The 23,456-nt window shown below is 39.7% G+C and overlaps 1 protein-coding gene across 3 annotated transcripts in view; it reads left to right on the top strand.

Annotated features, from left to right (window-relative positions):
• The window catches only part of LOC149848900 (hyperosmolality-gated Ca2+ permeable channel 2.3-like), a 177,545-nt gene that overhangs the window by 115,135 nt on the left and 38,954 nt on the right, over positions 1-23,456 (top strand). For all 3 annotated transcript variants that reach the window (XM_089997943.1, XM_089997926.1, XM_089997934.1), the window contains exons 6-7: positions 11,621-11,809; positions 13,721-14,019. In XM_089997943.1, coding sequence (XP_089854069.1) covers positions 11,621-11,809; positions 13,721-14,019 — 488 coding nt within the window. The remainder of the gene's footprint in view (positions 1-11,620; positions 11,810-13,720; positions 14,020-23,456) is intronic.

Here is a 23,456-nt window from a genome sequence, read left to right as displayed (position 1 = left end):
AATTGTTTTTGGCACCAGCAAGAAAGTCCTTGTGCAACTATCTGGCTTGATTTGCATCTGGATACCTGGCCATGCATAACTCACAAGGACGTAAAAGAATGGAGAAAACCACAATATTCTTTGTTCAACATCTCCTGTGTGTTTATTCTGTCTAAAGAAATAATCCATGCAAAGACTGCTTATTAGGGCTGGGAAAGGAGACAAACCGCTGATGGCTCAGTGTGTCTTCAGCTCGCAAAGAGCTCACTCAAACTTGTAAAATAGGCTCAGCAAGCCGAACATGAACATCGGGTGTTTGTCTCAGCTTGTGGAGGCTCTTTAACTAGTAAGGTATGTATTTTACATATATTTTATATTATAGAGTGTAGAAGATCTGAAAACAAATACAGAAACCGAGGCAGAGAGAGAGAGAGAGAGAGAGAGAGAGAGAGAGAGAGAGAGAGAGAGAGACGGCTGTATAGAAAAAGAGAATTCGTTACGTTAGATTAGGGCTAATCTCTATATTAAATAGAGAGTCCAAAGAAAGAAATTACACTCAAGTCCCTCATTAAACATTAAAATTCAAATAACCTCTAGTTTAGAAAAACTTTTAACTAAAAACCTCTTAGTCTCAACACTCCCCCTCAAGCTGGAGCATAGATATCAATCATGCTCAACTTGTCACAACATTTTGAGAAATTTGGTCTAGCAAGAGGCTTTGTAAACATATCTGCAACTTGGTCTTCCGACTTTAGATATTTGGTAGTGATATGACCAGCTTGAACCATATCTCTTACATAGTGGCTATCAACCTCAATGTGCTTTGTTCTCTCATGAAAGGCGGGATTGTTAGCTATATATGTGGCAACCTTGTTATCACACATCATGGTCATAGGAGAGGAAACCTTCACCTGAAGATCATGAAGAACAGTACGAACCCATATTAATTCAGCAGTTGTTTGGGCCATAGCTTGATATTCTGATTTTGCACTCGACCTAGAAACCACATTTTGTTTCTTACTTCTCCAAGAAATCAAGTTGTCTCCCAGAAACACACAGAATCCTGTGGTAGATTTTCTATCTACTACAGATCCTGCATAATCAACATCAGAATAAGCCACTATCTCTAGAGTTCCGCCTTTCCTGAACAATAACCCCTTTCCAGGAGAAGATTTTAGATATCTGAGAATCATTATAGCTGCATTCCAGTGTACCTCAGTTGGTTTGTCCATAAACTAGCTAACTTTGCTTACTGCTAAAGCAATATCCGGCCTGGTCACAGTTACATACAGTAGCTTCCCTACTAGGGAGCGATAGCTTTTGCTATAAACCGGTTTTGACCCTTCTTCAAACAACTGAACTTTATGGTCCATGGGAATATTTGCTGGTTTAGCTCCCAACATTCATGTTTCCTTTAATAAGTCAAGAACATACTTCCATTGAGACAAAACCATCCCTTCACGGCTCCTAGCAACTTCTATACCCAAGAAATATCTAAGTGAACCAAGGTCTTTTGTAACAAAGTGTTTTTAAAGATGAGCCTTTGTGGCTTCAATATCTTTCACATTGTCTCCTGTAAGAATGATGTCATCCACATATACCACCATAACAACTATGCTTGAGTTAGTTTTCTTGATAAATAGTGTATGATCTGCCGCTAACCTATTAAAGCCAAAGCGTGACATCACTTCAAACAACTTTTGAAACCATGTACGAGGACTTTGTTTCAAGCCATAAATCGCTTTTCTCAATCTACACACCTTCTTCTAACACTCCCCCTTAACCTTGAATCCTGGAGGTTGTTGCATGTAAACGGTCTCAGATAGATCCCCATATAGAAATACATTTTTCACATCTAATTGGCACAAGCTCCAACCATGCTGAACAACTACTGATAGAACAAGACGAATGATACCCATCCGTGCAACAAGAGAAAAGGTATGTCTGAGTATACCCTTTTGCTACTAATCTGGCCTTATACCTTTCAATAGAACCATTAGATTTGTACTTTATTGTATATACCCATTTACATCCAACAATGTCAGCATCTGCTGGGGAATCAACTAGATCCCATGTATGCTGAGATACTAAAGCATCCATTTCTTCTTGCATAGCCAGCTTCCAGCGGTTATCAAGCTCTTCCTGTTGATAGTTCAGAGGAATAGTTTCAGCAGATAAGGCTGAAATAAAAGTTTTCATCTGATTTCCAATTCTGGCATCGGAGACAAAATGAGATATAGGATATAAGGTACATTGTCGTGTCCCCTTGCGTAGAGTAATAGGCCTGTTATCATCATCATGAAGATCACTATTGTCAGTAAAACTTACCTCAGGGGAAGAAGAAGATGAAGGCACTTGTGGAGGTGGAGCTCTACGCACATATACCAATGGAGGATTATTAAATCTTGAAGAGGATGAAGTTTGCTTCGGTAATAAGGGCACAAATTCCAAAGGAAAAGGAGGTATAGGTAATGGAAAAGACTAAGTTGGATCAACCTGCAGCGGGGAACCGGTACTAGAGTAATATGGAGTGGATTCCAAGAAAGATACATCCGCACTGACATACTCTCGGTGAGAAATAGGATCATAACATCGATATCCCTTTTGATTTTTTAGATAACCTATAAATATTCATTTTGTAGCTTGAGCAGCTAATTTAACACGGTCAGGGTCAAGTTTGTGTACAAAACAAACACATCCAATTATTTTTGGCGAGAAAGAGAAGAGTCGGGCATTAGGTTTTAGGATATGTAATGGAATTTGATCACCCACAGAAGATGAAGGCATGCGGTTGATCAGATAACAAGCAGTGGTAATTGTTAAAATGTAAAACTGTACATATATGTATATATAATAATATTATATTATTATATATATAAATACATTTTTCATTTCTTTCTTTTCTGTAATTTTTTTCCTTTATTTTTATTTTTTGTCTTTATGTCATCTAGTTCAGTTTGAACTAGAATGACTGTTGCTAGTCAAGTCCTGTCCAGACTTGACTAGCAATAGAGCTGTTGGACTGACACAGTCCAACAACTCTTAATAGAGCTGTTGGACTGACATCCAACAACTCTTAATAGAGCTGTTGGACTGTGTCCAACAGCTCTATTGAGTCCTCTTTCAGCTGTGTATATAAAGGGGTGCAGCCCCTCTTGTATTTGACTCCAATGCTTCTTAAGCAATTGGTTTTTCATATCAATAAAGAATACATTTTTATTTTTTATTTTGTTTCCAGTTATACCCTTTTTAAGGGTTATGCTTTAGTGTCATTCTTGACAATTGCTCTTGTTAATCTAAGCTCGTGTTTCGAAGATCCCCATTTCATTTCATGGTATCAGAGCCGCGGAAGTACTAATTCTTGAGGAAAAGCTGCCTCGGTTTTCGTGCCCGTTTGCAAAAGTGTTCGCCACTTGAAGAGAAGTGTTTTATCACTTCATTAGAGAAGATTTCACATCTTGTTGTATTGTTTTTTTCCTTCTTTCTTTTTCATTTTCCTTCTTATTTCTCTTCTATCCCTATTCTTTCTCTCCTTGTAATCGATGGATGACAATGATAAAGTCACCATCATGCCTATGAAACTAAGCGATACGAACTATGTAACATGGGCTTCAATCATGAAGCACCATATATGGGGAAAAGGCTTATGGGGGATTGTGGATGGTTCCGATTCGGAACCTAAGCTATCTCTTACTAAAAAGGAGGGAGATAAAGAGGTCCCTCTATCGGAAGAAGAGAAAATCAAGGCTATTGCCTCATACGAGAAGAAATGGAAAGAATGGAGAATATCTCATGCGAAGATAATGTCATGGCTTATCAATAGCGTTGACATTAAAAAATGCTCAAGTCTTGCCAAATTTGATCATGCCGATAAGGCATGGGAATACCTTAAGAATATGTATTCCCTTAAAGATATTGCACACGTGTGCAACCTCCAAGAAAAAGTTCGAATGATGACACAAGGAGACAAAACTATTCGTGAATATTACAATGGGTTGTCCGAACTTTGGGAAGAACTTTCTCTTTTAGAACCAAAGTGGCATTGTGCCGAAGACATCGAGCTTCGTCAGAAACAACTCGATGCTGAACATTTTTACCAGTTTATCACTGGATTAAGGCCGGAATTTGAAACCACTAAATCGGCCCTACTTCACCGAGGAAAAATTCTTTCTATTGTTGAAACTATTGAAGAGTTAACAATGGAAGAAAATCATCTCTGGAAAGGTTCTTTAAAAATTGAAGATGATTCCGTTTTAGCCGTGTCTAGACCAGGGAATCATGTTCGATCATATAGGCCTCCTCACTTTAACCGACAAAATGGTGACTATGATAAGAAGAAAGTTATTTGTCATCACTGTCATGAACCGGGACACTACAGGCCACAATGTCCCAAACTTAAGGAGCTGAGAGAAAAAAGAGCTGCAATTGCTGCATCGGAGCCTAAAGATCAGGATGCACCAGTTTCCCTGGCCCAACTAATGGAGATTCTTCAGCCTCTCATCAAAGGTGCCTCTTCCTCATCTGAAGCTTCAACCGGCGCAACAGCCTCATCTTTTTCTGATCTAGGTAAAATTTCTTGGCTTCTTGACTCTGGTGCATCTTTTCATATGACCCCAAATAATCAAAGTCTATCTAAATGTGTTAAAAATAAAACAAGTGTGTCAAAGGTCTTTACTGCTGATGGGACTTCTCTTGAAATAGAAGGAATAGGAAATTTTGAAAAAATTTATAAAACAATTTTTTTTTTTATTCCAGAAATTAGACATGTTCCCAAATTAAATTTAAATCTTTTATCTGTATCTCAAATTTCTGATTATGGGTGTAATATTTCTTTTTCTTCTCATGGTTGTTGGGTACAGGATCGCCAGTCAGGCAAGCTGATTGGGGAAGACCATAGAGAAGGAGGACTCTATTACATGGATTTTTTGGAAATGCCGAAGAAAGCTTTTTGTTATAATATTCAAAAAATAGTGTTGGAACTGTGGCATAAGAGACTTGGTCACCCACATATAGCCAAAATCCAACATTTTCCAAATCTAGGGAAATTTTGTAACTCTGAATCATTTGATTGTAAAGATTGTATTCTCGGCAAAATGAAAAGATTATCATTTCAGAACAGAACCTTTTTCTCTTCAAGACCACTTGAATTAATACACTCGGATGTTTGGGGTCCTGCACCAGTAATTTCTAAAGGAGAATTTGTTTACTATGTTATTTTTGTCGATGATTTCTCCCGACATACATGGATGTACTTTCTCAAACATAAGTCTGAAGTATTTTCATACTTTCAAACTTTTCATAATATGGTTAAAAACAAGTTTCAAAATGATATTACTATTTTTCGCACAGATTCAGGGGGAGAGTTTTTATCCACAGATTTTCAAAATTATCTTAAATTGCATGGCATCACACATCAAAGATCTTGTCCTTATACACCTCAACAAAATGGACTGGCAGAACGAAAACATCGCCATATTATAGAAACCACTATGATTTTATTAATAGCAAATCAAGTCCCGAAAGACTTTTGGGCAGAAGCTGCCTTAACTGCCACCTATCTCATTAATAGGATGCCATCTTCTTCGTTACAAAATATCACTCCCATTGAAAAACTTATGAACATTTCTCCAGACTACTCTAGACTAAGAATATTTGGGTGCAAATGTTTCATATTTACTGACAAAAATGATAAACTTTCCCCTCGTGCGATTCCCTATGCCTTTTTAGGATATGCTGAAAACCAGAAAGGTTATAGATGTTTTGACTTCAAAAATAATAAACTATATGTGTCTAGAAATGTTTCCTTTCTTGAAAAGGAGAGCTTCTTTGATTTTAGAAAATTAAAAGACGTCACTGAGTACTCCTTTTTGCTAGATCTAACATCAACATCTGATGAATATGACCTTGACTGTAACTTTGATGATGATCAAAGAATTATTGATCTTAATGTTGAAAATGAAGAAGTTCATAGAGATACTAGTATTCAATATTCCAGGCAACAAGAGTCTAATCCTCCATGTGCACTTGAGAAATATTCTAACATTCCAACTAGACAATCAACCCGAATCTCGAGGCCTCCAGGAAAGTTTGTATCATACGAGTCTTTCTCACCCACATATAGGGCAGTTATTGCATTAATTCACTCATATGAAGAACCGGAAGCGATAAACAGGGAGTTGAAACAATCAAAACACTTCTTAAATCTCATTTTGAAATGACTGATTTGGGCTTGTTGAGATATTTTTTAGGCATTAAAGTTGCTTATTCTCCTAGAGGATATTTATTATCTCAGACTAAATTTGCTTTTGATATTGTTTTCAGGTCTGGTATTACTGATGATAAGAAAGTCGACACTCCAGAAGTTATTAATGTTAAAATGAAGATTGATGATGAAGAACTTCTTGCAGACCCTACTCCTTACAGACAGCTTGTCGGGGCACTTTCCTATCTATCCATTACCAGACCAGATATAGCACATGCTGTTCATACAGCAAGTCAATTTCAACATGCTCCTACTTCTGTTCATATGGGAGCAGTCATGCGTATTATCAGATACATCAAGTCCTCTCTTTCACGAGGACTTTTCTTATCTTCCTCCTCTTCTCTTGATTTAATTGCATATACTGATGCTGATTGGGGAGGTGATCCCAATAACAGACACTCAACCACTGGCTTTTATGTCTTTTTAGGGGAATCATTAATCTCGTGGAGGTGTAAAAAGCAGCAGAAGGTATCTCTTTCATCCACCGAAGCTGAATACAGAGCCATGGCAACCACGACCATGGAAGTAGTTTGGCTCCGACGACTGCTTGCTGACATGGGAGTTGAAGCAACAAAGACTTCACAAATGTGTTGTGACAACAAAAGTGCGATCTACATTGCCAGTAACAGAACATTCCACGAACGCACCAAACACATCGAAATGGATTGTCACTACGTCAGAGAGGAATATCTACACGGGATAATTGATCTGCCATATGTCACTTCAGAATATCAGTTAGCAGACTTCTTTACAAAGCCTCTCGTGGCTCCCCGATTTCACTTTCTCTTAGACAAACTTTCGCTCATTGTACCGTAAGTTTGAGGGGGAGTGTTAAAATGTAAAACTGTACATATATGTATATATAATAATATTATATTATTATATATATAAATACATTTTTCATTTCTTTCTTTTCTGTAATTTTTTTCCTTTATTTTTATTTTTTGTCTTTATGTCATCTAGTTCAGTTTGAACTAGAATGACTGTTGCTAGTCAAGTCCTGTCCAGACTTGACTAGCAATAGAGCTGTTGGACTGACACATTCCAACAACTCTAAATAGAGCTGTTGGACTATGCCCAACAGCTCTATTGAGTCCTCTTTCAGCTGTGTATATAAAGGGGTGCAGCCCCTCTTGTATTTGACTCCAATGCTTCTTAAGCAATTGGTTTTTCATATCAATAAAGAATACATTTTTATTTTTTATTTTGTTTCCAGTTATACCCTTTTATAGGGTTATGCTTTAGTGTCATTCTTGACACTTGCTCTTGTTAATCTAAGCTCGTGTTTCGAAGATCCTCATTTCATTTCAGTAATCGCATAACCCCAATATAACGCAGAAACATTGGATTGAATCATAATGGTCCGAGCAACATCAAGCAGGTGCCGATGTTTTCGCTCAGCCACCCCATTTTGTTGAGATGAATAGGCACAGGAAGTTTGGGGTTGAATGCCATGATCTTGGTAAAATTGTAACAGAACTTTTGATTTAAACTCAAGAGCATTATGAGTGCGAACAATCTTGTCAATAGATTCAAACAGAGTTTTTATTTCAAGAATTCAGGATTTGATAATACTTGGAACTTCAGATTGTTCTTTTATTAAAAACACCCATGACAACTTAGAGAAATCATCAACAATAACAAGATAATATCGACACTGAGTCCTAGTAGGAATCTTACTAGGACCCCATACATTTGCACGAAGAAGTTCAAAAACTTTATTACTAAACTGACTCTGACTCGAAGGGAATGAACTTCGATGATGCTTGCTCAACTGACATGCTTCACACTGAAATGATGTAGTGGAAGGAATTTGAGGAAAGACAGAACAAAGCTTTGACAATGAAGGATGACCAAGACGACGATGCCACTGAACAAGACTGAATCAGTGTTCCATGGCAGCATGAACATTACCCACTAGATGATGTAGGTAGTAGACTCCATTTTCTTCATAGCCTCCACCAATCTTCTTCCCCGTCAACAAATCCTGAAAATGACAACCCATCGGATCAAATATTACTCTACAATTTTGTTCTTTTGTAAGGCAACTAACAGAGAGTAAACTTTGAGGAAAGTTTGGAGCATAAAGAACATTTTTCAACTGTAAGGAGGAGGATATAGAAATATTTCCCTGACCAACAACCGGGGAGGAACTCCCATCGGCTAATGAGACTCCTCGATGAACAGTAATATCCTTTAGATCTGAAAGAACAAGTGAATTTTCACACAAGTGTCTGGATGCACCAGACTCAATAATCCACTTACGGTCACTTGGATGAAGATGATTTCCTGTTGAGTATGCAACACCAGGTACAGGAGGGGTGAAACTCAAAGGGCAAAGAGCTATCAGCTCATCATATTCAGCACGACTGAGGGTGATACTACTGTCACTTGCAGAGATATTATCCTGTACATTTGTTGCCTCGAGAGTAGTAACATTTGCTTTAGGACTATGTCACAGGGATTCGGCTAGGAGGGTGCCGCACCCGCGTCGACGCGACTCGACGCGGGTGCGGGTGCCGCACCGGGTGCAGTCAACTCGATCCTGGGTGCGTTGACCGCACCCAGGATCATTAATGTCCATTTTTTTTTTAAAAAAAAATTGCCCAAATGGGCTTCGAAATTTTTTTAAAAAAACTTTATGCTAGTCTGTCAGCTGCTGTCAGCACAGTTGCTGACAGCTGCAAAATTTGAAAAAAAAACCCCGCCTATTCCCCAACCCCCTTTATATATATATATATATATTACTTATTACATTTTTGCCCCTGCCACACCCCCGCACCCGGGTTTTTTGGAAGTGCCGAATCCCCGCACCCGCACCCGCACCCATGTGACATAGCTTTAGGAGCATATGACTTTGATGAAGAAGAGGTTGGCCGACCATGCTTATTCCAGCAACGATCTTCTAAATGTCCAGATTTTCCACAGAATGTACATTGAAGCTTTCCTCTGCCTCCCATACCTCGTCCACGACCTCGTCCTCTGATATTCTGAATATTTCCACGCCCATATCCAGATGAGACAACAAGAGCAGATAATTGAGTCACAGGCTGAGATTGTGGAGGAGAGATCGCAAGTCTACTCAGACGATTGTATGCATTAGCAAGAGTAGGCACATTTGATCTAGTCAACATTTGGACTTTTGCAACAGAAAATTCTGAAGAGAGACCTGTAAGAAACCGAGCAACCATAGTTTGTTCTTGATGATCTTTTTGCTTCGAGCAACAAAGAGGCCTGTGAGCATTGTGTCTTTCAAACGCAGCTTTGACATAGGCAAAATACTGGGTCAAGGTCTGATCTCCTTGCTGCAAATTATATATCTCCTGTTCGACTTGCAGGATACGACTCACATTAGTCTCTTGTGAGTACGTATCTCGAAGATTATCCCACATCTGTTTGGCTGTATGATAGTAAATTAAACCATCTGCAATATGGGGTTCGACACTATTCATGATCCATGACATAACTATGTCATTATCTCTGTCCCAAGAAACGTATTTTCCAACCTTTTCATTAGGTTCATCTTCCAACAAAATATGTTTTCTACGATGTCCAGATACCGACATCATAAAAGTTCTGGACCACCTGGCATAGTTAGTTTCATTCAAACTTACAGAGGAACCATACGCGAAATACTCCCCAATATGTTCAATTTTGGAATCACCTTTCGAAGTTTCACCCATACTGAATATTGAATCCTATTTCAGCTTAAAAAAAAATCAGACTTACTCACGTGAACAGCGTGTGTTATAATCACACGTCAGGCAAGTCCACGACTACACAGGCTGCCACACCAGAAATGAAATCTTGACAGGCGACAAGTGACCCAGACAATAGTGTGTGGTACAATCACATATCAGCCAATACTACGACCAGCAGTAGTACTAATTAAAAGCTTCCCACAAACAACATATGTTTCCACACAGCAGGGAATCACCTGCTTCCACGAACAACAAATTGATATTAACATTCTGTTTTCACAGCACTCATGTAACGACTGAAAAAAAAAATCACGACACAACCTGCTGCTTACACGAACACAAATTGATACTAACATTCTGTTTTCACAACACTCATGTTACGACTGGAAAAAAAATTCACGACACAGCAGGAATCACGACTGCTAATATTCATGTTCTGAAAATGAACAACCAAACAAGATCTGAGAAGAACTCGGCACCCAGATTCACGACCAATGACAGCATGTTATGGTTGGAAAACAAATTTCATGACACAGCAGGGAATCACGTCTGAAATCAAACACCCAAATATATTTTAAGGAGAACTCGGCACCCAGATTCACGACCCACTATAACATGCGCACGCAGAAGCATAGAAATCACGACAACTGCTCCCATATAAATCACGACAGCCAGAAACTTTCATTTTTTTTTTTGAGCAACCAAAAAAAAACTTGTCATATCCAGATCTTAATGACACACAATCATCGTGTCACAGATCTGTCATCAGAAAAAAGAAGAGCAACACACTTGTTTCCAACCCTTTCAGTTTTATTTGGGTTTTTTTTTTCGTTGGTGTAGATCGATCACGCTCCCGAGATTTACCGCTCTAATACCATGTAGAAGATCTGAAAACAAATACAGAAACCGAGGCAAAGAGAGAGAGAGAGAGAGAGAGAGAGAGAGAGAGAGAGAGAGAGAGAGAGAGAGAGAGAGAGACGACTGTATAGAAAAAGAGAACTCGTTACGTTAGATTAGGGCTAATCTTTATATTAAATAGAGAGAGTCCAAAGAAAGAAATTACACTCAAGTCCCTCATTAAACATTAAAATTCAAATAACCTCTAGTTTAGAAAAACTTTTAACTAAAAACCTCTTAGTCTCAACATAGAGTATAGACAGTTGAAGTGTTTGGCTTGCAAACATTAAGTTTATATTTCAAATCCTACTGCTTACAGCTTTCAATGTACTCATTTGGTAAATAAGCCAGTTTGAGCTTTGCTCAGTAGGCTTAGAGTTCAAATTCTATTATTCTCAAATTTGAAAAATCTATTATTTTTTTTTGTAAATGAGCCAGCTTGAAGTGGGCTTGTTTAACGTTCACCTTGAGCTCAAGCTTGCCACAAGAACAACTGAGCTTGACCACCCTGTTCAGTTCGTTTGGCTTGTTTACCAGCACAACAGGTCATCTATACTTGAAGTGTATCCATGTTGGCAACTGCAACATGAGCATGACACATAGACACACACACACACATGCAAAAATCACAATTAAACTGCTTTTCCTTGAAGGAAAACCAACACTTTTGTGTACTATTGCCTGGTATTGTTGAATTCTATGTTTTATACTGATGTTACTTCTATGTATATTTTATATGATTATCCAGAAGTAAGAATGATGTACAATTTTTTCTTCCCAGAAAGATGCAGAGAAGTTATACAAAAGGATCATCCATCTCAAGCCAAAAACTCCTACTGAGCAAAATTCAGACCGTGGTGGTTTCTTTGGACGGAGGCGAACAGATCTTGTTGATAAATATCAAAAGAAACTGGAAGACTTGGAAGAAAATGTTAGGATTGAACGGTCAGATGTTTCGTCAAGAGGGGAGGTAAATTATTAACATTCTTGTTTGATGAAGTTGACTAAATGTCTTGCTGCAGTGATTCATGTCGGTTGCTAAGTTTTAATTTCTTTTACATATATGCTAATGTACTAAGTGGTATAAGTATATTAATTACATTAGTTTCTAAGTTCTGTAGCTGTGGCAAAGTTTTCCTTCTACATATCTTGACTCTTGTGAATCTTCCATCATTTAGCTCCTGAGCTTGTAACTATTTGTTTGATTCTTGCTGTTCTTTCATCAGCTTGTATAATTATCATAGGAACAAGTATTGCTGATATTTTGAATAAATTGGGTTTTTTGTGATAAATAAATAAAACAAAAAATATACTCATGATATCTTGATTTTTATAAAAAGTCACAATAAAAGCTTTTTGAGCAAAAATAGTCATCTATCCAACTCTTGCAAAAGGAACATTCTAATCATTAGACCACTTCTACTTTTTATGTATGCCCAACATTGGTAACACCATGGTTGCCAGACTAGAAGCAGAAGCGGGAAACGATACGAGAAGTGGAAGCGAGAAGCAATGCATTTTAAAATGTATAGGAAGCGGGAAGCGAGGAATAAAAAAAGAAATATAATAATTGAATGTGAATCATAATGAACACAAATAAAAACTAAAATAAAAGTGACTAATATTAAATTTCATGATTTGTTAGTATAAGAATTGAATTTTTAACAAAATCTAAAAATGATGATTACCAATTTAGAGAAAGCACATGAAAGTGAGTGAGAAGAGTGAGAGAAAACACAAAAAATATGAAAAGTTGAGTAAGAGAACATATAAGATGAATAAATGAAGTGTGTGGAAAACATAGGAGAAGTGTGGGGGAATCGAGGTTCTCATCAAGTTTCGGCAGCGAGGAGTGTCGCGTTTCCGAAGCGAGTTTCCGGGAAGCGAGCTTCCCACCTATCTAAGAAGCTTTCGGTAACTCTGGGTAACACCCACATGCTAACATGTGTTACCAAAAGGCCATATACGGCATGGTAATCAATCCGAGGATAGTGTTGTGCTTTTATAGGTGGGGGGGAGGGCTTCTCCTTTTGACTTTCTTCGATATGGGATTATTTGTCTTGTGCTTTTGAAGAAACATGTATGGACTTGTTATTTGGGCTATTGTAACCATGTTTTATGTAATTTCATCTACTCCTATTTAAATATTGTTATTTTGGCTAGTTTAAACATGTTTGAAGTCATTTCACTCAATGCTATTTAAATATATATGTTATCATAAAACTACTAATATTTTTAAATTAACCAAGATTTTCTGAGAAAAACAAAATCTTTAAAAATCTTCCGAGATTCCTCATGCCAAGAAAATCCTGAGAATGAGATTTGTGAATATAATAAATATGACACATTTTGTTGCAAAGGGAATATGTAGCCAGCAAGAGTGAGTTTTTATTAACCCAACGAGATTAAAAATTGCCAAACTGGTGCACTCGACCACCTTGATTTTTGTGGTTTCCGAATGCTGGGTGGGGAACCAATGATCATGTTACTAGATCAGCACTTTTTTTAAGATCCATCTTCAGTTGATATGGCTACTTTTTGAACTGGAGGCATCTGTTGCATAATGTGGACTGTACAAAGACGAGTTGTTTTCTGCAATAAAAATGGACGGATTTTATTCGTAAGTGTTTGTGTAGTATAATTCTTTTGCATAAGATAATAATTAGAGTGCTTACTTGTGTCTAATGATTACCTACTTTTTATCTTCATAATTGGTTTTTGCATTTGGCTCTTTGATAATTTCATGTTACTTTCTTCAAGTCCAGTTATTATTTTTTATCACGGTTTTCCTTCATGTATTCAGAGTTGCATAGTCTAGATAATTCCTGTGATGCTACCTTTATCTTGATATAATTATGTGATGCCTTTGTGTGTTTTACAGGAAATTCCTGCTGCCTTTGTGTATTTTAGATCCTGTTATGGTGCAGCAATTGCAAATCATATTCAACAATCAACCAATCCCACAGAATGGGTAACTGAGCAAGCTCCGGAGCCTCATGATGTTTACTGGCCATTCTTTTTTACTACGTTCCTTCAAAGGTGGATATCCAAGTTGGTGGTTGTAGTAGCATATATTATTCTGACAGTTCTCTTCATTGTTCCTGTTGTATTTGTACAAGGACTTGCCAACCTTGATCAGCTAGAATTGTTATTGCCCTTCCTGAAAGGCGTGCTACGCATGTGAGTGTTTGGTTTAAGTTCGTTGAACTTTAGGCTATCAATTAATCACTGCATTTCTAATTCTTAATTTATTTCTATGGCACATTTGATGAGTGTTCTTTGACTCGCGACTTCTAAATTGTGGATTTACTATTTGTGGTGCCTTGAATTGGGAAGCAACTCTTTCAGTAGTAGTATGATTGTCACTTTTTGGAATTTTGGAATTTTGGAAAAGATTGTCTTGTAATTTTTTCTACTTCTGTTTATGTTCTCTTTTGAAATTCTTACGCTAATATTGCTCCATATGTCATCCACTGTCTGTATTGCCTGAAAATTTTCAGTTGTGATTATTCAGATTATGAATTACATCATTGGCTTGGTCCACTGTATTAGTAATGCCAAATTCATTAATTATTCATTGTGGTTTTACCTAAGGGCAGGACTTTTTGGAATAGCCCATGCTGTGTCCAAGAATTGCAAAAAACCCAAGGTCATTGTGGTTAAGGAACCATCACCGACCCACTCATTTTAGATCAGTAACCCTTACATTTTAAATTTTAGAAAACATTGACCTATTTGATATTCATAAATGCTTGATTCACATGTTTTTATTTTCAGGTAATGTATCCCTAGATATAATTTTCTTATTGGAGTCCTGAAACAAAAAAATTGTTTTACACATAATTTTGCATATTTTATGATGCAATATCATGATTAAATCAAATAACAATATTTAGTTTTATTGGTCTGAAAGTGAACATAAAATACATAGGACGAAGTGAACAACTAGTGTTTGGTTTATACCTAGGGGAAGGGGTAGGCCCACGGAGTTTTACGTTGCCAGGAGAGTGATCCTAAGTACGACAGGCAGAGCTAGCACAACTAGGTCTTCATTCCTAGGGGCAGTTTCTTTGTGTAAATATAAAAAAAGTAGTATTTGTGGATCAAACTAATGTGGTAGATAGGGGTGGCCATCAGGTTGGGTCGGGCTGGGCTCGTTCAACCCAATAATCGGCCTGTCAAGGCCCGACGACCCGATTAGTTGGAACAACTGTCGAAAGCCCGACCTGATTATTATTGGGTCGAGTTCCCAAACTGATGGTCGTGACCCGCTTGATAGGCCCGAGTAAGGCTATGAGAGAGAGAGAGTGTAACGACCCCAACTCATACCCCTTGAAAAATGCGATTTTTTTTTTAAACCATTACGGAAAACTTCCCAGAGACCCGGGGTCCTTCCAGTTCCAATTTCAGTTGGATAACCACACACCACTAACGAACTTACATTTATCATCCATAACCAAATAAACCAAACTCTTTATTAATGAATCCATAGTAGTCTCATACTCAAATCAAAAGTGAAGTAACAACTGTAGGAAATAAAAAGAACTAAAAGAAACAAAAGTAGCGTCACTTTGTTCGTAGGTGAAGCAATTTGAAACAAATTATACGTGGGTTGGAAGTTGATTGAGGATTTGGTTTCATGGAAACCGTTTGCAGTCTCATCAAATTCTATCAGTCTTTCTAATTTAATAGCTCAACCTAAGCTATTAGCCAAGATCCTTGCTGGGCAAAAGACTGATGCGCAGTACGAGAAGCTGAAGGCTCGTACACAGCAAACCGATACCCCTTTCCGACTTAAGGATGATGGAAGCATTTGGCTCAAAAATCGTCTTTGGGTCCCAGATGGTCCTGTTTTGAGAGACGAGATTCTCGAAGAGGCCCATAAATCGAAATATATAATTCACCCGGGAGGCACGAAGATGTTCAAAGACTTGTAACGCAGGTATTGGTGGAGCGGAATAAAGCGTGACGTGGCCGAATACATCTCTAAGTGTTTGACTTGCCAGCAGATTAAGATCGAGCATCAACGACCTGGCGGAGTGATGTAGCAGATGGAGATCCCACAATGGAAGTGGGAAGACATCACTATGGACTTTATCGTCGGTTTGCCAATGACACGAAGAAAGAACGATGGGATTTGGGTGATCGTTGACCGACTCACCAAATCAGCTCATTTCCTTCCTAACCGTATTGGTCAGTCCTTAGACAGTTTGGCGAATCTTTACATTCGTGAGATTGTGAGATTGCACGGTGTTCCGGTATCTATCATCTCCGATCATGATCCGAGGTTTACCTCGAGGTTTTGGGGACAACTTCAAATCGCTTTGGGTACGAATTTAAAGTTCAGCACCGCTTATCACACTCAGACAGACGGACAGTCTAAACGCACAATTCAGACTTTGGAGGACATGCTGCGTGCGTGCATGATGGACTGGAAGGGAGAATGAGATTCTCATACCAGTCTGTCCGAATTCGCGTACAACAACAGTTATCACGCTAGCATCGGGATGACCCCTTATGTAATAACCATAATTTTAAGCATTTATTTTAAATATATTATGATATATGGGTGATTTGGGCCTGGGATCCAGTTTCGGATCCAAGACCCATAGAGGGGTATTTATGCTTAAATAATGGAGTTATATTAAAATAATATTAATATTAGTAATAAAATAGAAATATACACACATATATATATATGTATATATATATTAAGCGAATTCGAGGATCCACAGTTGGATCCAACTTGCGGATCCATATTGATGGGGGTTAAAATTTTATATAATGTGAAATTCAAATTTAATAAAATTTTATTTTTCAAAAAAAAACTTATCCGAGGATCCACAGTTGGATCCATTCGGATCCAACTTGTGGATCCATATAGATTGGGGCTGGGTTACGGGTCTCGGGTTCGGACCCGAGCCGCGCCCCATGTAACAGCCCTTTTAAAGAAAAGGGCAACCCGATAAGGGTTGCCCGATAAGTTTAAAACAGAAAAAGGAAGGGGGGGTTACGCTGGGCGTAACTGACCTCCCCCCCCATCTCGGCATGGAGGGGGGGGGGGGGTCTTGGCCGATAAAAGGGAGTGGAGAGGGAGCCCTCTCCACTCGTCTCTCCCTCTCTACTCAGTCTCTCTCTCCCTCTATCCCTCTCTCTGTCGAGTTGGGTGTGCATCGGAGGGGAGGAGGTCGCCGGCGAGCTGCGGCAAACCACACCCACCAAAGCCCTCCAGCGAGCACCCTTCTTCACGGCAGCAGCGTGGAGCGACACCAGCCGACCGTGCATACGCACCTCCAGCCTCCGATTGCCGGAAAGATCGTCGGAAAACTAGCGAAATAAGGTACGACTCTTCTTGGATTTGGGTGAGGAATCGGACCTGAGTTCGATTTTGGGTAGGGATTTGAGAGGTGGGGTTCGTAACGCCCGGAAAATTATGAGAAATTTGGGGTTTTCGGTAGGGATTTCAGTTTCTTTCTCTTTTGCTGTATTCAAGCAGTGATGGGGTTTCAGTGAGGCCCTAAATCGAAAAAAAAGGGGGGTTCCGATTTAGGAAAAAGGGGTTTGCTAACAATGAATGGGGAATTTGGGGGTTTTCGTTGTAGACCTCATCTAGTAAACCTATTGAACGATTTTAGGTCTAAAATTTTTCCTTAAGGGTTCCTAATGTGGGGTTCTCAGTTTTCGATTTTTGAACCGATAACTCGACTTTAGGTTGTTTTGAATTATGTTTAGGTATACAACTTAGGGCATGGGGTTTCTTTACCTTGAATATGCATAGGGAGAGCCATGTATAACTTGGCTTAGTCAGGTTACACGATGTGTATTACGTGCATCCCACAATATAAGTCGTTATGAAGTTTCTTTTAGACAAATCTTTTTATGCTATGGGATTAAAAAAATTTCAGGTGTTTTAAGAGGTGTAGAACTGTTTGCTATGTTATGGTTCGATGATTTCGTTGCAGTTTGTCATCCAGTTCAATTACCTATGATTTTTTGTTCTTTGAGCTGTGATTAAATTTGATCCCTACGAAACTCTGTGTTCTGTCATTAAACCAGAATTTGTATTATAATAAAAAGACTATGCTAATGTATCAGTTATATCAAATATATTCCTGTGTGATTATTAATTGATATTCAATCTGAATACATATGTCTTAGTTACCTGTTATCAGACTTGAGTTCTATTCATTTTCCATTTTCTTAACTATTAGAATTGAGTTAATCCGAGTCCATGTGATCATGTATGGTCTTACACAGTCTTATATCATTAAAGCATGTATATTTTTGAAGAATGTCCTGATTTCTATTAGCAGGGCTGATTTCCATATGTTTCCATAAGTTAGCTGAATACTGTTAATCAGACTTCCTATTTTCATAAATGAATATACAAAACCCTAAACCATTAAAACATGAATAGTGTAATACACTGCTGCTAGGTTCATGAACGGTTAAAGTCCGATAGAATCTTGCATGCATTACCTAATGTGATGTTGTAGGCTGTCTATTGACATAAGATGGTGCTTGAGTGTGGTTAAGCTCAAAGCTTGTAAGATGTAGCGTAGGATCATTGCAACATAACCTGAAAATTTTAGTTATGTATAATAGTGCTCATGTTACACTGTTTAGGGAGGATGGACACCTAAAACTGAAATTTTGTATGTAATGTATCTTGTTTTGTTGTCTCTAGCTGAACATTATACTTTTGTCTAAAGTCCATGTGTTATACTTTTGTCTAAAGTCCATGTATTATTTAAAAGCTTGTGTATTGGATTGTATGCAAACACTTGACTGTTATGATTATGGTACGCATGAGTGTGAGTATGACTCAATTATTAGTAAGTCTTCTTGAACATGTACGCTTGATTTATAGGTGAAATGGTACATGTACACTCACACACTCAAAAGAAGACATGGATTTTGTTAATGCCCATATGTGATGTAGGTAACACACACATATTGATAAAGCGTATGAATGAATTATGACATGCATATGTTTGAGTTTATGATTTCATAAGTGCACATGTTTTTGGCACTTTGGCCTAGTGTTATGAATGAAACACTAATTTGGTTTTATTATGTGATGCACCGATGGCCTAATTGGACCATCATCGGCCTGGAGAGCCGTGAGTTTGGTTTTCTTTCACATATGTATTTAACTGCATCACTTGAACCACATAAGATGGTTTGACACTTTACTACAATGTTCTAGTGGTTTATACGAGCTGGAGTCTCGTAAGGGTTTCCGCAAGGGAGGATGCGGGTTTTCACTTTACTTTTGCATATGGTGTTGCAAACTTAAAGAATTAACTTTAATAAAAATATAATGAATAAAAACAGTGTAATATACATTATGGGATATCTCATCTGGAGTATGAGAATCTTAAAAATCCGGTCTTGGGGAGACTGTGAGGATACAAAAACTCCGTGTGCTGTAATTTGGTCCCCAGAACCCAATATTGAGGTTCTTTCTCCTGGCCACGGTTTTAGGGAGAGTTCGCCACTTTACCCGGGAGTGGTGTGTTTGACACAGCTGTTGTTATGGTACCAAGGAAGTGACACTTGTGGGCGTGGGGTGTCTCTTGTGTCCCCGACATTAGATGTGGAGGTCTAATGTTCCGATGGATGGTGTTGTTTCCTGATATCGGTCGAGGGCTAAGTTGGAACCCAGTAATAAAATACAAATTGTGTTAAGCTACCCTGGGAACCAACTTGACCTCGGGGTTTGTACCCGTTTGGTGTATCCGCTGGAAACTGTAATTAAAAAGAGGAACTTAAGGATGTGTGTATCTAATAGGGCATGCATATGGAAAGATGAAACTTAAATGAAAGATAACAAAAAAGGAATCATGCATTGCACATAATCATGCATTTTTCTGTTATGCATTAGATCATGCATGTTTGAATGATTCTTGATATCATGACATAATTTGGTGGTAGCATATGATTTACTTTGTGAAATCATGCTGCAAGGTTTAATTATTTAGTTCCTGATATATAGTACTGTTTTACTATTCTGGACTGGTGAGTATATACAATTGTTGGTAGTCATGGATATTTGGATGTTGCAAACTTTATATCTGCACTCGCTCAAATTACTGCATGAAATCTTATCCATGTTCTTTCTCTCACCTGGTTTCTTTAGAAGTAGTTGTGCTCAGAATTTCGGTTCTGACACCCTACTTTGTTGGTTTTTCACAGGATATGGTGAACAGTGAAGTTGAACATGCATCTGGGGATGGATGAGAGTCATACTTGAGCCTGACGGCTTCAACAGAGGACAGAGTGGCTCTTTCTTAAATTCTTCTTGCTTCTTTCCAATTGTCGCTTTATTTTCAGTTGAATAAAACCTTGTCTTTGAAATTTTCTTACTCATTAATAAAAGAGTTTTAGTTGGTTGATATGGATTATGATTGCAACTTCGTTTGTGGTGGTTGGGCTATCCAATGGAAAGTGGAACTGTGAGGACCCCAGATCTCTGGGAAGGTTTCCGCAACTCTCTTTTAAAAAAAAAAATATTTCGCATTTTTAAAAAGTATGGATTGGGGTCGTTACACCTTATGAGGCCTTGTATGGAAAGCCCTGTCGTTCGCCTCTCTACTGGGACGAGGTTGGCGAGCGAAGGATGAAATCTCCTATAGTGCTACAACACTACACTCAACAGGTGCAGATGATACGAGAATGACTCCGTACTGCACAGAGTCGGCAGAAAGGTTACGCGGATCGTCGTCGTCGAGAGCTCACCTTTTCGATAGGAGATATGGTTTTTGTTAAGGTATCTCCCACGAAGAGCGTTTTTCGTTTTGGGAAAAAGGGAAAGCTAAGCCCTAGATTTGTCGGACCGTTCGAGATCTTGGAACGGATTGGTGAAGCAGCTTATCGTGTGGCTTTACCTCCTCAGGACGCTCAGATCCATAATGTTTTTCACGTATCCATGCTTCGAAAATACGTTCACAACCCATCACACATCATCCATTATGATGATGTAGACATTCAGAAGGATTTGTCTTTCGAGGAAAGACCAGTCGAGATTGTTGATCGTCGAGATCAAGTCCTTAGATCAAAGACGATATCTCTTGTAAAGGTGCGTTGGAAGCACCATGGAATAGAGGAATGTACTTGGGAGCTTGACTCTATTATTAGGGAGAAATACCCTGACTTGTACTTCGATCGTTAAATTCAATTTAATTTCGAGGACGAAATTATTTTAAGGAGGATTGGATGTAAAAACCAGTTTAAGAAAAAAATTAAAAGAGATCGGACCCGGGTCGGGTCCAGACCCGGGTCAGGTCCAGACCCGACCCGGATCCAACCCGTGCCAGCCCCTCAAAAATCCTTTTCAGAGGGGCTGGCAGCCCGCAGAGGGAGGGGGATCTCCGGCGACACAGGGGGTGGGCCCTGTGTGCGCCCCCTCCCTATTAAAGGGCGAGAGGGGAAAGGGGAGGGCTTATGAAGCTCCCCCGGCCCCCGACTCTCTCTCTCATCTCTCGTCTCTCTCCCCTCTGTCTCTGCTATGCTCTCTCTTTCCCCCCCGACTCCATCTCTCCCTCGTTCCCTCACTCTCCTCCCCTGCGAGCCCCGCCGGCGACGTCCCCCTCTCCGGCGAGCTCCCTTCTCGACAACCACCTCCCCGACGTCCTCCCTTCTCTCCGGCAGCCCCAGGTGAGTCCCCTCCCTCTCGCTGTCTCCTCTCCTGTTACGGCAGGCAGGGGCCAAAGGCCCCTGCAACTCCCCCTCCTTCTGTTCACCTTCCGACAGGGGCCATCGGCCTCTGCCCTTCTTTTTAGTCCCGCAGGGGCCATTGGCCCCTGCCCCCCCTTTTTTCTCCACGAACGACAGAGGCCATTGGCCCCTGCCTCCTCTTAGATAGCCGCAGGGGGGACTTTGGCCCATGCGCTCTCTCCCTTCTCTTCTAGTAGGGGCCGATAGGCCCCTGCCCTTCTCTTTTGGTAGGGGCCGATGGCCCCTACTCTTCTCCTAAAAAGAGAAGAAGGAGCCACTTTGGCTCCTGCCTCCCTTCTTTTGGAAAAATCCAGCAGGGGCCAATGGCCCCTGCCCCTCTCTAGACCGACAGGGGCCTCTGGCCCCTGTCCCATTTTCTTGTCGAGCAAAACTCGACAGGGGCCATTTGGCCCCTGCCTTGTCTTCCGAGGGCCGCAGGTGTGCATTTGGCCCCTGCGACCTCGTCTCTCTCTCGTATTGCCTTCCGTCAGGCCAACAAAAGGGGGTGGGAAGCCCCCCCTTCCATTCGAGGTTAGAGAAGTCGAGTCTCCTCTCTACCTTTGCTCGTTTTTATACATGCTAAGCAACGTACTTTTGCAGTGTTACGCAACGGAGCCCGTTCGCGCCCCGCGAACTAAACCGACGATCACCTACGTTCGTAGACGACTTCATTCTCGTAATACCCCAAGGTAGGAGAAGTTGCATAAGGACTTAAATAATTAAATCAAGCTTAAATAATTAAAGATCGAAAGGACTTAATAATATATTTATATACATATACGTATATAAGTACATTTTTAATTCAAGGACGCGGTTTCGCGATCCTTGTCCTTGCTTTCTCATTTCCTACTTCTGTTGCCGTCGCGCTTTGCGCCCAGGCTTTTGTTTTAGCAATTACTACTTAGTGTCTTTTAACTCAAGGACGCGATTTCACGATCCTTGTTCTTTGCTTTCGCATTTTCTGTTTCAGTTTGCCGTCGCGCTTTGCGCCCAGGCTTTTACTTTCGTATTTACTGCTTACTGTCTTTTAATTCAAGGACACGGGTTCGCGATCCTTGTCCTTTGCTTTTGCATTTCCTGTTTCCGTTTGTCGTCGCGCTTCGCGCCTAGGCTCTTGCTTTTCGCATTAATGTCTCTCGTTTTTGCCTTACTATAGACTCAACATATTCGGGAGGAATACCTATTCCACTTTTTACCCGATATGTTTTGGGAAAACCCTTGATCTGGGGCAAGCTCAAGTTGTTGGGTGATGGGTTCATTTGTGAAGCCCATTTACCAAAACCAGTGTCTTGACTTGCATAGCACCTAGACACTGTGTCATCAGTTGTCAGATTCGAGAAAATCACATGCAATATGTTGGCAAGTTGTGTGTCGTTTCGAAAGATTTGAAATTAAAATAGCTTTTTAAAAACATTATATCTTTGCGAAACACACTCCCGAGGCTCCTATTAAGGACCTGTATCCCTTTCCTCGTAAGTGTACTCTTGAACATGCGAGGCATGTTAGTACTACGACGATTGGATGCGAGAGTCTTATGACCTCGATTAGTGCTTAGTGCACGTTGTTGAAAACACATAAAAATGGGATCGCCTTCATAGGCAAGATGCTCGTTTCGGTCTAATGGACCAGAGCATGAAGAATGAGGCAACGGCTAAGAAACCCCGTCGCGCTCAATTCAACCTGGCTTCGTCAAGAGAGAGGACGAAGGGTATCAACTCCGATGGACAGACCATTTATGGCTTTTTAAAAAGGCAAAAGACCCGTTTTTCCCCAGTCATCGAAGGTTAGGGGGAGGGATAGGGGCTAGATAAGTTAGCCTAACACTTCTGCAGAAGTTGGATACATCCCTATCAGGCCTTGGGGACTTACTCTCTCGACCATCGGTCGTCTCCATAGGA

This window comes from Nuphar pumila, chromosome 1, assembly GCF_984573655.1.
Source record: "Nuphar pumila chromosome 1, dmNupPumi1.hap1.1, whole genome shotgun sequence".
NCBI classification, from domain to species: Eukaryota; Viridiplantae; Streptophyta; class Magnoliopsida; order Nymphaeales; family Nymphaeaceae; genus Nuphar; species Nuphar pumila.
This window is presented reverse-complemented; position numbering and strand designations above follow the sequence as displayed.